The 15935-nt window shown below is 48.8% G+C and overlaps 1 protein-coding gene across 5 annotated transcripts in view; it reads left to right on the forward strand.

Annotated features, from left to right (window-relative positions):
* Positions 1 to 15935, forward strand: part of GPAM (glycerol-3-phosphate acyltransferase, mitochondrial) — a 55609-nt gene that overhangs the window by 17957 nt on the left and 21717 nt on the right. For 4 of the 5 annotated variants that reach the window (XM_083149831.1, XM_083149829.1, XM_083149828.1 and 1 more), the window contains 8 exons: positions 3103 to 3225; positions 5172 to 5245; positions 11437 to 11550; positions 13093 to 13233; positions 13927 to 14026; positions 14112 to 14248; positions 14531 to 14630; positions 14985 to 15197. In XM_083149831.1, coding sequence (XP_083005957.1) covers positions 3205 to 3225; positions 5172 to 5245; positions 11437 to 11550; positions 13093 to 13233; positions 13927 to 14026; positions 14112 to 14248; positions 14531 to 14630; positions 14985 to 15197 — 900 coding nt within the window. In that variant the 5' untranslated portion in view covers positions 3103 to 3204. Of the gene's footprint in view, positions 1 to 3102; positions 3226 to 5171; positions 5246 to 11436; positions 11551 to 13092; positions 13234 to 13926; positions 14027 to 14111; positions 14249 to 14530; positions 14631 to 14984; positions 15198 to 15935 lie in introns of those variants that run through there. The other variant, XM_083149832.1, reaches the window with a different exon arrangement.

A 15935-nucleotide genomic window follows, 5' to 3' on the forward strand; every position in this document is an offset into this window, starting at 1 on the left:
AGCGCCAGCGAATAATCTATTTGCCGTGGCGGCTTGCACACAGCGGCTGTACATGTGCATAACTGACTGTGCGCAGTCGCAAAACATCGCTCACCTGCGCGAACACGCAGGAGAGCGAATTAACCTGAATAAGGGCCTTGGCACCATATGCTGGGTAAATGCAGGTTGATACTTCATCTTTGTGTGCCATAGCTGTTGCACTGATGCGTTTCATCGGTATAGTTCTTCTGTTGTTGACATAAATGAGTTTAGGATGCGTTAAGGTTGTGTCAGTTTCCCGCGTTTCATCACTATGACAGTTTTTGTTGTGAGGATATCACTAATTAGGATATTTGCAAGAATAGAGGTTTTTGGTATTGCGCTCTACCCTAAATAAGTGTGGATAGGTGCAGCAAGTTCTGGGTCTTGTCTCTAGACCCGGTGACTTTATGAGCGATTTTGAGGTGAACTGCGCACACACTGACGTTATATGTGTGGTTCTTGGGTGTATATTGCTAAAACCCTAGTTATATAATGCTAGGAGACTTAGTATGTGCAAATACCAGTGTTTATTGTAAATATACAAAATGCAATTGTGGGTGGGCAGGTGGTGAGGTGGTGGGGTCGGGACCGGCCGCACGGCTGTGTGGGTGTCACACCGACCAGTTCTGGCTTGCAGTACCGCCTGCTTGCCTAGTGCACAGTTCGTGGTGTCCCAATGTCACTAGGAGTTTGGTCCTGATGCGGTGGGGGGTGGACGGGGGCTCTGTGGTTTGGCAATACACAGAGTGGATGGGCTGGGGGCGTGGAGGGGCGGGTGGTGGTGGGGATGAGGCTCGAAGGCCACGGGCTGCAGTCTCTGCGTGGAAAAAGTCTCTATGGTCAAGGCAAGACAGTAGATGTCACCGGAGGCTGGCATCCCTACCTTCCCGGTGGTGCACCGCACACTTGCCCGATACCTGGCAAGCTGATGCGTCACACTGGATCCCTCGCCCAGCGAGGTCAGCCGGCAATGAATCCACATGGCTTCAACAGCCGCTACTGTCCCTTCTGGGTTCAGCTCGCGAGCGTCCACCCGGGGTGCACTCAGATGGAGCCGTGTGCGCTCGACTCCTTCGGAGGAGGCTTGTGGGTTTGTACAGTCTGTGGGAAGCTTGTGTCCTAACGTCCAACGCATTTCGGCACGAAGTGCTTTTTTTTCAAGTATTATATTTACAATAAACACTAATTAGGATATACAAAAAAAAAAGTGAAAATCCCTGCGCTCCCCTCCTAATTGGGATATATATGAACAGCTCACTGGTGTATCACCTTCCAAGTCTTTGTGTCTATTTCAGACCAGTTGCTTCCTGCTGTGTGTTCTTGGTGAATAAAACACAAATGAAAATAGATCACGTTGCAGAACTTTTGTTTTGCCAGTGTCGAGTGTCAGTGCGTGAGTGTTCCTCTTCTTAATTTGAAAAAGTTGGGAGGTATGTGGATGGCCATCATTGCAGTCGCCATCGATGGTTGCTATCAATGCCACAAATGGTCATCGATGGCATCATACTATGGAATGGTTGACCATCGATGGTCATCCATTTTCTTTGACTGACTGGCCCATGGACCAATCGGAACCTGGGGGTGGCACTATGTTCCGTGTCCATCTATGGATTATGAGTCATTGCTGGTCAATGGCCATCCCTAGGAGAGATAAACAGCATGGATTGAAGATTGCAGTTTGTCATTTTAGCCCCGCCCCTCTCAGAGCCGCAAATCATGTTAGTTGCATGGTGAAAGGTAGGGGATGCGGAATTCCAGGGATATGTGGTGAAGCCTTGCCCACTGTTCTGGGTGACTCTATTTTCGGAAGCCTCCCTGGTATTCCGGGAATGTAGGCAAGAAGACCTTCTACATAAGGTGTAGTAGTCATCAATTAGGAGTTGATGTAGACTCCGGTGTCTCCTTTTTGGACGCCAAACGTTACCGTACAAGGTCCACATTCAAGTTCCATGTCCTCCACATTCACCAACATGTTTCGACCCTCTGGTCTTCCTTAGACTTGGAAAGAACTGTTTATATATCCCAATTGGGAGCGCGGGTTCCACACTTTTTTTGTATATCAGTAATGATGTTAGGTTGCGTGTTATGAATTGAGGTAGAACCAGTGGTAAAGTAATAATTGGCAGATACGTTTCTTCCAGTTTTTTGGCCTATGTGATTTCAGACTTGATTAGAGTTTGGGCTTTTACTAAAAGCCAGGTAAGGGTCCTGGGGTGTGGTTGTGTGAGAGAAGGGAGGTCTCCCTCCATAAAGCCCATTTCAGGTTTATATTTGGTTCCTGCACCTGATATTACCGGTCTCTGGTCTTCGCTCCGGGTCTTACCCTGGGGGCTGTTATGAGACGCTGTGATGTACTGGCTGTGAGTACTGTGCATATTCCTGTTTGATGTAGGAACATTAGGTCCTGCCACCCTGAGAGAGGGCATCTGTCATGATTATTTGATACACAAAGGGGCTATGGAATATTTTAATGCTTTTGTTTTTCTACTGCATAATAAAACTATCCACAGCTAGATTGCATGAAAACCCTGGACTGGCACTCTGTATTCCTGCCTGCTGTGTATTTGGGGGTTCCCCATCTACCCTCGGATGGGACACCCCAAAGCTGATCTTCCAACGCAACCTATTCTTTATCTGATCGTGTTACATTTATTGGGAGTCGCAGTGGTTCGCATTGCTGCCTTTACAGTTGGATTCTGACTAGGACGGTATCAGTATTCCACTACCAGCAGCTGCTGACTAAAATTGTCCAGTTGGTGCAGACTGTTTACTGGGTCAGCGAGAATTCTGAAATATTCCTTGATGCTTTATAATACTGTATATATGGCGCCCTACATCTTCAATAACCCATGCAGTTCCTCTTCCCTGCCTGGGGTGCCGTTCTCTCTCTCTACTGTGGTGCTTCTAGCACAGTGTGGTCTGGGCATTAGTACTGAAGTACAGACCACAATGTGCTATGAGAGCGACACCCCAGGCATAGAGGAACTGTAGGGTGCCAGAATGATCACTATTATTAATATTCCTAATACACATTTCCTGTTGGTTTTTAGTTGGGTGCTAATTGCTGTTATCCTCTTTAAGGGCGAGCGGTACCCCAGTCCTGCTGGCTTCACATCTGCCACCCTAAATTGGAAGGAGAACTTGCTGAGCCGGAAGAGGCCGTTTGTGGGCCGCTGTTGCCACATGTGCACCCCTCAGAGCCGGGTAAGAGGTGTACAGTATGTGGAGAACATATTGAATAAACCGGATTATTACATATAACCTGTTATTTACCTGAGCTGCCCTTGTATGAAACATTTCCGCCGTTACAGTCCATGTGTTAAAGATATCCATGCTTGAGCACAGGTGACTTAATTGTTACCTTTGTTGGTTTAACCATCTGGGCTTTTCAATAGATATCCTTAAACCCAATACTATATTAGCAGAGTTTGGGAAACAGAATAACAACAATGTAAGGCAGTAGGAATTCACATGCTAGATTTTGGTGGATTTTGACAACGCTAAACTTACAGACTTCAGTACGGTGACTGGCTCTGTGCTGCTGGGAACAGGCACCGGCATCTGTACGGTGACTGGCTCTGTGCTGCTGGGAACAGGCACCGGCATCTGTACGGTGACCGGCTCTGTGCTGCTGGGAACATACACCGGGGTCAGTACGGTGACTGGCTCTGTGCTGCTGGGAACAGACACCGGCGTCTGTACGGCCACCGGCTCTGTGCTGCTGGGAACAGGCACCGGCGTCTGTACGGCCACCGGCTCTGTGCTGCTGGGAACAGGCACCGGCGTCTGTACGGCCACCGGCTCTGTGCTGCTGGGAACAGGCACCGGCGTCTGTACGGCGACCGGCTCTGTGCTGCTGGGAACAGGCACCGGCGTCTGTACGGCGACCGGCTCTGTGCTGCTGGGAACAGGCACCGGCGTCTGTACGGCGACCGGCTCTGTGCTGCTGGGAACAGGCACCGGCGTCTGTACGGAGACCGGCTCTGTGCTGCTTGGAACAGGCACCGGCGTCTGTACGGAGACCGGCTCTGTGCTGCTGGGAACAGGCACCGGCGTCTGTACGGAGACCGGCTCTGTGCTGCTGGGAACAGGCACCAGCGTCTGTACGGAGACCGGCTCTGTGCTGCTGGGAACAGGCACCGGCGTCTGTACGGAGACCGGCTCTGTGCTGCTGGGAACAGGCACCGGCGTCTGTACGGAGACCGGCTCTGTGCTGCTGGGAACAGGCACCGGCGTCTGTACGGTGACCGGCTCTGTGCTGCTGGGAACAGGCACCGGCGTCTGTACGGTGACCGGCTCTGTGCTGCTGGGAACAGGCACCGGCGTCTGTACGGTAACCGGCTCTGTGCTGCTGGGAACAGGCAACGGTGTCTGTACGGTGACCGGCTCTGTGCTGCTGAGCACCGGCACCGGGGTCAGTACGGTGACCGGCTCCGTGCTGCTGGGCACCACCCCAATTTCCAGCTGTGCCCCTTCCTCTATCAGTCAGGTACTGTTGCTCCAACCTCATTCATTTCCATGTGGACGTCGATAGATTGCAATAGAGAACAAGCAATATCTCAGACCGCCATGCACTGTTGAGGAATGGCACGTCTACGCCCATTACTGCTAAATGAATCGACCTCCACCCATTTTAGGTACCCCGCTCTCACTTCTCCTGCCAGGACTTCTTGATCAATTATGGTTATTTTGTTAGATCCATCATTCAATATTTCCCATAATACATTTTACCTTCAAGCTTTATTGATTACTTTTTATTGTTTTAAACTGTATTGACGGGTCAGTAAACCTGTTTAAGCACCAGAAGTCTATGTGCTGAGCTTGTGTAAGCCGCTGCGGAAAGCTGACGCTTCAAATCGGAGCCGGACTAGCTGCAGTCATTATCCTTCCTTATGCTAAGAGATTGGAACCATTATCGATTCTGGATGTAGCCGTTTGTCCCCACCAATGCAGCTATCTCTGTAGTCATTTCTTAGATTGTAAGCTCTGGCGGTCAGTGCTCGTTCCTAGCTGAATTGTGTTGCTCTGTTTCATTTGTTCTGTTTGTGTTTTTGTTTTTTTTTATTTGCAAAATGTCGCACACATGGCTGTGGTCCGTCTGTCCGTTGAATAGAAGACCATTCCGTTCATTCATTTCCTCTGTGTTTCAGGATAAGTTTTATAACCCCAGCATCCCCTCGTTAGGCCTCCGCAATGTTATCTACATCAATGAGACTCACACAAGGTACGTTTCTTATTGCATACAACACTAGCAAAATAAATTGGGGGAGGGCTATTTATTTGCATGTTATTTCCACCTGGAATGTGTTCAGAGCATTTATATAGTTCGGCCTTTCTCAAACACTGACCTCGGGACCCCCTAACTGTTCATGTTTTTCAGGTCTCCTACACGTGTCCACTTAAATCTAGCCTCCCTGCACAGCTAGTCATGCCATGCTGTTGTGTGACTCTATAGCGCCGAGCATTTTTTAGTGTGACCCTTTTTCATTAAACTGCTTCTTAGTCACAAAACGTCGCACAAGCCGCTTCTGCTGATTACAATTATATGCAGCATGTCTGTATTTTGCGTGTGACACCTGCTCTGTCTGCATACAGAATGCTGCGTTATGGTGGTGTCCAGTCGCACGCAGGATATAGACATTTTGGTACTTGTTTCCTAGAACGGCGACAATCTTGTCCATCGTGTACCTTAAAGTTAAGGGACGCGATGGACCCGATTTCCTTTGAAATTAGGTCCATTTTGCCGGCAAAAGCAAAATCGGGAGCATCGTGTCGGTCGCGGCCATTAACATGTCCCACGACGCGATGGACGCGATTTTTCCATAGGCTTCAATGTTAAAATATTTTTAACATTGAAATCGGGAGCATCGCTTCGGTCTTGTGCCATTATAATGGCACAAGATGAGATGGACTTGATTAAGTCCATTTTACATAGAAAACAATGTGAAATGGGCCAATATGACCCATTTCACATTGTATATGGCCCCGTCATGGTTAAAAAGTTAACCAACCCCATTGTGAGCGTCACCCCACGATTGACGCCAACCCGAAGCGTGGCAAGCGCAGCAGTGCGCGTCCTCCGACCTTTTCATACCCCTACTATCCACGTCGGCGTGGAGTTGAGAATATAAAGTGTGGCGAGCGCAGCAAGCCACCGAGCCCGAAGCGTGGTGAGCGGACGCATATACCTGTGAGGTTATACGCGTCCCCTCGCGGGGCTCGCTGCGCTCGCCACACTTTATATTCTCAACTCCACGCCGACGTGGATAGTAGGGGTATGAAAAGGTCAGGGGACGCGCACCGCCGCCCCTCGCGGGCTCGCTGCGCTCGCCACGCTTCGGGTTGGCGTCAATCGTGGGGTGGCGTTGAGAGGGTCAAATTGGGGGTCTGGGGACTTATTTACATTGAATCCAATGTAAATTAGGGTCCCAGGGGCCCTATTCACATTTGATTCAATGTAAAACTCGGGTCGATCGTGTCGGTCGCATTGCATGCGATTTGGTCGCATGCGATGCGACCGTCACGATTTTTCCGACACGGTCACCCCGATACAAATCGATGTGGCCGTGCTAGGAAACAAGTACCGACATTTTAATCAGCAAATACTGCTTGTGCTTCTTGTGTATCTTTCTGGCATATTGAGACTGAGATTGGGAAACACTGATGTAGCTGTATAAGGGGAATAACCTCTAGCTAAATAAAAATGTAATAAATGTTCGGGTTATTTTAATATTTTTAAGAGGTCCTACTGTGTCTACCATTGTCCTCCGTGATGTGCGCAGTTTTCTTGTTTACTCTTACATCAGTATGTGTGCTATTAGCCGTCTGCAACTCACGGCTGTAATCTTCCATCGGCAATGGTATCAAATTTTGGGGAGAGTAAGTATCAATCAATTGTTTTCCAATTGCCGATTTTCAAAACGATAGAAGCTGATTGGCTGGTACTAAGTTTTGTTGGTGTGGCTAGTGTCATTTCAGTGTAGCGGCCTATTTTATAGTGGGTGTGAAGTGCGCGGTGCACACGGGCCGCTGACTCCCACACACTACACCCATTTTGTAATACCCTCGGGAGTCCTGCGCTGACCGAATCGCCAGAAAAATGTCCGCCGTGCTATTTTACCAGAGGTTTGCGCAATAGAGTCTGAGCACTCTAGTGCTCAGACTCTATTGCACTGGGCATCGGACGCTACTCCTGGCAGGGAGAGTCTGACCACTCTAGTGCTCAGACTCTATTGCACTTGGCATCGGACGCTACTCCTGGCAGGGAGAGTCTGGCCACTCTAGTGCTCAGACTCTATTGCACTGGGCATCGGACGCTACTCCTGGCAGGGAGAGTCTGACCACTCTAGTGCTCAGACTCTATTGCACTTGGCATCGGACGCTACTCCTGGCAGGGAGAGTCTGGCCACTCTAGTGCTCAGACTCTATTGCACTGGGCATCGGACGCTACTCCTGGCAGGGAGAGTCTGACCACTCTAGTGCTCAGACTCTATTGCACTGGGCATCGGACGCTACTTCTGGCAGGGAGAGTCTGACCACTCTAGTGCTCAGACTCTATTGCACTGGGCATCGGACGCTACTCCTGGCAGGGAGAGTCTGACCACTCTAGTGCTCAGACTCTATTGCACTTGGCATCGGACGCTACTCCTGGCAGGGAGAGTCTGGCCACTCTAGTGCTCAGACTCTATTGCACTGGGCATCGGACGCTACTCCTGGCAGGGAGAGTCTGGCCACTCTAGTGCTCAGACTCTATTGCACTGGGCATCGGACGCTACTCCTGGCAGGGAGAGTCTGGCCACTCTAGTGCTCAGACTCTATTGCACTGGGCATCGGACGCTACTCCTGGCAGGGAGAGTCTGGCCACTCTAGTGCTCAGACTCTATTGCACTGGGCATCGGACGCTACTCCTGGCAGGGAGAGTCTGGCCACTCTAGTGCTCAGACTCTATTGCACTGAGCATCGGACGCTACTCCTGGCAGGGAGAGTCTGACCACTCTAGTGCTCAGACTCTATTGCACTGGGCATCGGACGCTACTCCTGGCAGGGAGAGTCTGACCACTCTAGTGCTCAGACTCTATTGCACTTGGCATCGGACGCTACTCCTGGCAGGGAGAGTCTGGCCACTCTAGTGCTCAGACTCTATTGCACTGGGCATCGGACGCTACTCCTGGCAGGGAGAGTCTGACCACTCTAGTGCTCAGACTCTATTGCACTTGGCATCGGACGCTACTCCTGGCAGGGAGAGTCTGGCCACTCTAGTGCTCAGACTCTATTGCACTGGGCATCGGACGCTACTCCTGGCAGGGAGAGTCTGACCACTCTAGTGCTCAGACTCTATTGCACTGGGCATCGGACGCTACTTCTGGCAGGGAGAGTCTGACCACTCTAGTGCTCAGACTCTATTGCACTGGGCATCGGACGCTACTCCTGGCAGGGAGAGTCTGACCACTCTAGTGCTCAGACTCTATTGCACTTGGCATCGGACGCTACTCCTGGCAGGGAGAGTCTGGCCACTCTAGTGCTCAGACTCTATTGCACTGGGCATCGGACGCTACTCCTGGCAGGGAGAGTCTGGCCACTCTAGTGCTCAGACTCTATTGCACTGGGCATCGGACGCTACTCCTGGCAGGGAGAGTCTGGCCACTCTAGTGCTCAGACTCTATTGCACTGGGCATCGGACGCTACTCCTGGCAGGGAGAGTCTGGCCACTCTAGTGCTCAGACTCTATTGCACTGGGCATCGGACGCTACTCCTGGCAGGGAGAGTCTGGCCACTCTAGTGCTCAGACTCTATTGCACTGGGCATCGGACGCTACTCCTGGCAGGGAGAGTCTGGCCACTCTAGTGCTCAGACTCTATTGCACTGGGCATCGGACGCTACTCCTGGCAGGGAGAGTCTGGCCACTCTAGTGCTCAGACTCTATTGCACTGGGCATCGGACGCTACTCCTGGCAGGGAGAGTCTGGCCACTCTAGTGCTCAGACTCTATTGCACTGGGCATCGGACGCTACTCCTGGCAGGGAGAGTCTGGCCACTCTAGTGCTCAGACTCTATTGCACTGGGCATCGGACGCTACTCCTGGCAGGGAGAGTCTGACCCATCTAGTGCTCAGACTCTATTGCACTGGGCATCGGACGCTACTCCTGGCAGGGAGAGTCTGGCCACTCTAGTGCTCAGACTCTATTGCACTGGGCATCGGACGCTACTCCTGGCAGGGAGCAGTGGCCCGGCTGGAGGAGGCTGCGTAGAGGCCGCCTCCTTTCTTAACGCACGGCTGACCATGTGGGCGCGGTCAGTGCAGTAGGGTTTTACATGCCCTCACTGTCTCCTTAGGGCAGGGATCTTTTGGCTCTCCAGATGTTGAACTACACATGCCAGAATGCCCTGCAACAGTTTTAGCATAGTCAAATGGCAAAGCTTTAGCACGGCATGCTGGGATGTGCCCACAGCGATGAAAATGGGGTGTGGCCTCGCAACAATAGGCCATGCACCCTCGCTGTGAGGCCACGCCCCCAAAATTGGGTGCTCCCCTAAGCTGCGAGATGCATCCCTCTTTCCTCCCATTCACTGTTGGGAGGTATACCTACAGTTTCATTTTGTACGGTGTGAGAATGTTTCCCTACAACCCCCTCTGTGGCCTGCCTGTCGCTGTCCATGGTTTGTACAGTGTGGCTCATGTGTCTGCACTGTGTGTGTATTCATCCTCCGGGAGACAGATGGGAAGCACCTTCCCGTTACACCATTACAGCTGGTTATTGGGTGTATAACGTTCTCACTGCCGGGTCCATTGCCCTGTTGGGGGCGAAAGTGATGTTTGTTTGCCTAGATAGCAATGTCTTTTTTTTTTTTTCTTTTTCAAATGTTGACATTGCTTACTCTGCAGTCGCAGCGCGTCGGCGTTAATTATTAATAATAAAGTGTCCTGAAACCAGCAGATTGTGTTTCTACATACTGAAGTAGCCAACATACAGCAAAACACTGCAGCCAAATTTCGCCATAAGGGTCATATTTTACTAAAGATCGATGTTGGTCGATTTTTTAAAAAACGATCTTAATCCATGTTGGGCTAAAATCACACATTTACTAACATAAAATAATTAATCTGTCAGTAATTTTTTTTCTTTTTTTTATTATAGCCCCGGAAGCCCAACATCGATTTAAGACCAGAGCGATTTTTAAATCGATCGTTCGTAAATGTACCCCAATAGAATAGCAAAACAAAAGACTTTGCGTATTCTCCCAACAGGTTTTTGGGTGTCAATGCCAACAAGGCCCCCAATAAATGTAGCGCTGAGCCTTGCTTGGCTCGCTGCGTTCTCCATGCTTTGCGTATGGCGCCTTGTGGCACTCGGCAGACTTTACCGTTCCCGATTGTGGTAGATGTGAACGTAACGCAGGGAAAAGTCCAACAAAAGGAAAGCATATTGTGAAACTCACGTCAACCTTTTGCCAGTTGACAATATGGTGTCGACCTAGACTCATCCTATCCTCTGTATACCGTTTCCACAGACGGATGGATAAAGGCGATGCAGGATTATATTTATGTTGAGTTCTGCATCTGGTGAGATTGTCCTCGTTTACTTTTGCGCATTCTGTGTTGGCGCGGTTGCAGCTGACTTCAGTGCAATTCCAAATCAATCCCATAGAGAGCTGGGGTAACTTATTTTGTTAGAGGTTGACACCAGTAATTCCTCTTACACGATCCGGTAAGCGCTGGATATAGATTGTAAGCTCCACTGGGGCAGGGACTGATGTGAGTGTGCAAATATTCTGTGTACAGCGCTGCGGATTATGTGTGCGCTATATAAATAACTGATAATAAATAAATGTATATCATTTTAAAAACAAAATTAAGTGGCCATGCCGGATTGAACCCTGATGAGCCCTCCCGGGCAGTCTACCATCTGCCCCCACCCCCACAACAATCTCTCTGCTCCCCTTGAAAGTTCTCTCTACGTTTTATTTTTTATTTTTACCAACTAACACTATGATCTGGATGCTGTACTGGGAATCTGAGGTCTGTTGTTTATGTACTGTAAGTTGTTTCTGGGTACATGTAAGGTTTTTGTTTGCAGCGACAATTTTTTTTATCGTCTGAAATGTTAATGAAATAATAGTAGTGTTCATTCTAGCCTCTGCACCCGTCACACACAGTTCCTCCCTCTGCCTGGGGTATCGCTCTCTGCTCTGTAACTCAGTAACTGAGATGCAGGCCAGTGTGTGCAAGAAGCACCAGAGCGCAGCGTGACATTCCAGACAGAGAGGAACTGAATGGGTTGTGACAGGTGCAGGGTCCACCAGTAATAATATAATGCACCACTAGTGGCTCTGTATTAGTGGGTTACTGTGGGGTGAGATGTTTTGCTGTATACCGTTGTTGGTCCACGCCTCACCGGTTCACTGTTCTCTGTTGCAGGCACCGCGGCTGGCTGGCTCGTCGCCTCTGTTATGTTCTCTTCGTGCAGGAACGGGATGTCAACAAGAGCATGTTTTGCAGTAACATGGCAGAGACCGTTCTGAACCAGAGCAGGTCAGGACATCGGAGCCGCCTACGGGGGGAAAGGGAATATTGTGTTAATCATTCATAATGCTGTTGTTGGCCATTTGTGTGCCAATAGGAGCGAGGTCCAACATAAACATATACAGGTAGTGGAGCCAAAAAGTGGGAGCACCAATATGTAGTCTCTGAAAAGGACATTAAGCCATGGGGTGTAGCCAGTGAGACATGTGGCAATGTGCCTCTATTTCACGTAATAAACTGACTACAAAGTTGCTGGTGATGGAAAATACTGGATGGGTTATTCCACCGATTGGGTGCAGCATTGGGGTTGCAGAGCTCTTTGTTATTCAATTACTTTTTTTTAGTAAATAACACAAATCGATATACTGCCATACTCCGGTTTCAAACCCATGACCTGTTAGCATTCCAGTCACACACCCTACTACATTGAATTATTTGATCCTAAATAAAAACTGATAATTTTAACTATAAGAAGTTACCTGTGCTTTGAAAAACAAATAAAATAAAAATAGGCAGCATTGCAATTGAGCAGAACCATGTAGTGTGCAACCACACATCCAATCCCTGCAGCCACACACTACATAGATCTGCTCAACTGCTATGCTGGTCATTTTTTCACAAAGTACAAGGTGAGCTTCACATAGGGCTATCTGATCACAGAGCTCTGCAAATTTCAGGTCAGGTCTGAATAACCCCCATACTGTAGTTAGAATGATTTAACTTTCTATGTAGGGCAGATAGCTCAATGAATATAAACATATAAGGACCATGTTTCTGGAGATCTACTGATTTCAGCAGAAGAGTGGTGCTGGGTTATTTTCCTGGAGGTCGTTGACTTTGTTGTTTAGCTTTGGCGTAGTGTCAGTCTCCTGAGGAGACCCACTGGTGAGATTGGGCGCCCATACGTAGACTATACCTGGGCCCGTTCTTCTCTTCATCCACCCCTGACCCCATCCTGCACTAACCAACTCCTCTGCTGTAGAACACTCTCCGTTGAAATTCTCCACTTGCCTGTGTCTTCCTCTAAGTGAGGCCTGGCCGATCTGTGACTCTCCAGCTGTCCTAAAACCACAACTCCCAGCATATCCTCCCAACAATCAGTTTATAAAGCATGCTGGGACTTGTAGTTTTGCTAGGTTGGCCAGGCCTGCTCTAAAGCTGTGTACACATGCATCGATTCTTGGCTATTTTCGATTCGATTTCGGTCATAGAAGCAAAATGGAATCCACATCAAGTGTTTTTAGGACACTTTCGATCTGCATTCGATTCAACGCGCGCTCCCGTTTTCTCAAAATTGGACAGAAAAATCTACCGTGCAGCCAAGGAAATATCGAGTTCGATCCAGTACATCGAATGTGTACAATGTACCATGAATGTATATCGAATTCGACATCGATATCTAATGCCAATTCGAATGGGAAGATCTAATGCCAGAACTAATAGAAATTCGAATCTAACATCAAAGCTAAAGCAAATCGAAGTGTGTACATGTCAGAATCCGACCTGCAATTTTGATTCCAGAGTTGTGAGTGTGATTTATCTTCATGGCAGGGTAATGAAAGCCATTGAGGATGTAGCCGCTGAGAGCAGCCCAACAGGAACCGCCGATCCAAAGTCCACCAACAAGGTCAGGAGAAAAGCCAAGAAAGTTCTGCAGGAGATGGTGGCCAGCATCTCCCCGGCAATGATCAGGTAGGAGATCCATGGACCCAAATCTCTATATATAGACTTTCAATAGAATAGTCCCACTGGGAACGTCATCTCTGGCGGGATCATTCTGCCTGGATGCTGGTAGGAAGCAGTAGAGATGTTGAGCGGTTTTGCAGTATCTCTTATTTACCCACCAATCATTGTCCTATCGTATTGTCGAACTGCAATTATCACGGAAATCAGCAGACCTCAGTTTGACTCCAATTAGTTGCATGGCCTCCGTTCCATGTATGATGGGGGTTGTGTGGCCCTTCCTGGTTTTGTAAGCTCTTTTATAGTCCATGTTACAAGAAAACCAGCGCGGCGCATAGTAAATCCCATGGCGCTTTTTTTTTTTTGTATTATTGATTGGGTAAAAACGAAACATTGCCGGATTATGATCTCTATTGGTCAGCTTGTGGAATGTTTTTAAATACTTAATGATCTTTAATTGCAGTCGGGCTTCTAGCCATTGATTTAGATGCAGATTTATGACCCATTTTTACTATTCCTAATGTGAACTGAAAAAGCTTTGCCAAACTGCAGCACATGATTCCTCGCTGACTCCGTAACACTGGAGATATGAATGGCAGCGTGGGTGTAATGGTCCGCTACTGCTGTCACATGACCGGGTGGCTTGTCAGGCGCTCGTAGACGGGGGCTGTAAGATGTTTCCAATGTTATTTTATACTGCAGACTGACGGGTTGGGTTCTCCTGAAGCTCTTCAATGGTTTCTTCTGGAACGTTCAAATTCACAAAGGCCAGCTGGAGATGGTGAAGAAAGCAGCCACTGAGGTACGTGTCTGGGGTGGTTTATCCGTGGTTCATGAGAGGCCACGACCCAGCCACTGCTAATAACACCTATGTTCTATGTCTGTAGATGAAAGCTCCTCTGGTCTTCCTTCCTGTCCACAAGTCCCACATTGACTACCTGCTGCTCACGTTCGTCCTGTTCTGCCACAATATCAAAGCTCCGCACATCGCTGCGGGGAACAACCTCAACATCCCCATTTTCAGGTTGGTATCTAGTCTCCTTCTGGGAACGTACTAGGAGGGTCCCTTGTGTTGCCCAATATTTAAAAGGGCAATGCTTTTATTAGCTGTGTCTTACTTTTATTATTATCGCCCTTTTTAAATTCCGGGCAAAAACATCCTCTTGTAATAAACCACAAAGGCTCCGTGAACCTGGTTTTCCATCAGACCCTTTATCTTTCACTGTGGAGATTTGTAGTTAAGTCTGATTCAAAAAGATCTCCAGCACATATGCAATGATCTCACATTTGTTTCCTTAATGGACAGCACTTTGATTCACCTGCTGGGCGGATTTTTTATCCGGCGCAAACTAGATGAGACCTCCGATGGCAAGAAGGACGTCCTATACCGGTCCTTGCTCCACGAGGTATGTAGCTACTCTATGGTGTATCTACGAGGCTTACTCCCTGGACCAGGGTCCCCCTGTTTACAATTCCAGAGCAGTTAATACTCCAGAGTTGACTGTTGCAACACTTGGGTCACTCAAGGTTGACACATGAAATATGTCGACAGGGTCAAAAGGTCGACAAAAGCATTAGATCAACAATGGGAATGTTGACATTAGTTTTTCATGTTTTTTTTTGGTCCCAAATTTTGGTGTAAGTAGACATGGACGCCGTAGCAGTGTAAACTTCCCCCATAGTTTCTAGAACAGACGTGGTAGTTAATGCTTCGGCACAGGTAATTCTCCCCTCTATGTAACACTTGCTGGTTCTTCTAGTACATCGAGCAGCTCCTGTGCCAGCAGCAGTTCCTGGAGATCTTCCTGGAAGGGACACGCTCTCGGAGCGGGAAGACCTCCTGTGGCAGGGCGGGCCTGCTCTCCGTCATTGTAGACACCCTCTGCAGCAGCTCCATTCCGGATATCCTCATCATTCCGGTGGGGATCTCCTACGACCGCATCATTGAAGGACACTACAACAGCGAGCAGCTGGTGAGCCCCTTGTCCCTCAGCGTTCATGATAAATGGGGCATGAGTCCAGTGCAAAAGAAGCTGAGAATGCAATGTTGGGGTTCTAGCCAGCTAGTAACAGGCTTTATCAGAATAAAGTGGAACATGCTTCTGACCGTGCAGAGAATTGGGACTTTAGTGCCACGTGGCTAAATCTCGCCTATGAAGGTTGTAGTCTTGCATTACGTTCCAGGGGAACCTTTGCAAAATCAGCCAGGCAAAATGCAAAAACCGTTGCGTGAAGGATTCCAGGGCCTGACTCTGACGCATTGTTCCAAGCACTCAATTATTTGCTACTACTTGCAAAGTCCCCAGCTTAGTCACAGAATGTTTTCAGGGTTTTATCTCGGTATTTTAAGTATCAAGCAGAATATAGTGACCTACTGTACACAGATGAGCCTCCGTAATGGTGAAACTGTTTGAAAATATCATTCTTCTTAGTACTAACTTACAGTGTACCTCCCTCTCAGGCAGCTGAAGCTCCACCCCCCCCAACTCCCGTTCAGACAGCTAAAGCCCCCCCCCCCTCCCAAACTCCCTTTCAGGCAGCTAAAGCTCCTCCTACTCCCCCCTCACCAACTCCCTTTTCAGGCAGCTCGATCCCCCAAAAAATGAAAAAAGTCCTTTCCAGGCAGCTAAAGCCCCCGCCCCCGACTCCCTTTCAGGCAGCTCAAGCTCCTCCTCCCCCAAAAAAGAAAAAACTCCCTTTCAGGCAGATGG

This window comes from Crinia signifera, chromosome 6, assembly GCF_055691185.1.
Source record: "Crinia signifera chromosome 6, ASM5569118v1, whole genome shotgun sequence".
NCBI lineage: Eukaryota > Metazoa > Chordata > Amphibia > Anura > Myobatrachidae > Crinia > Crinia signifera.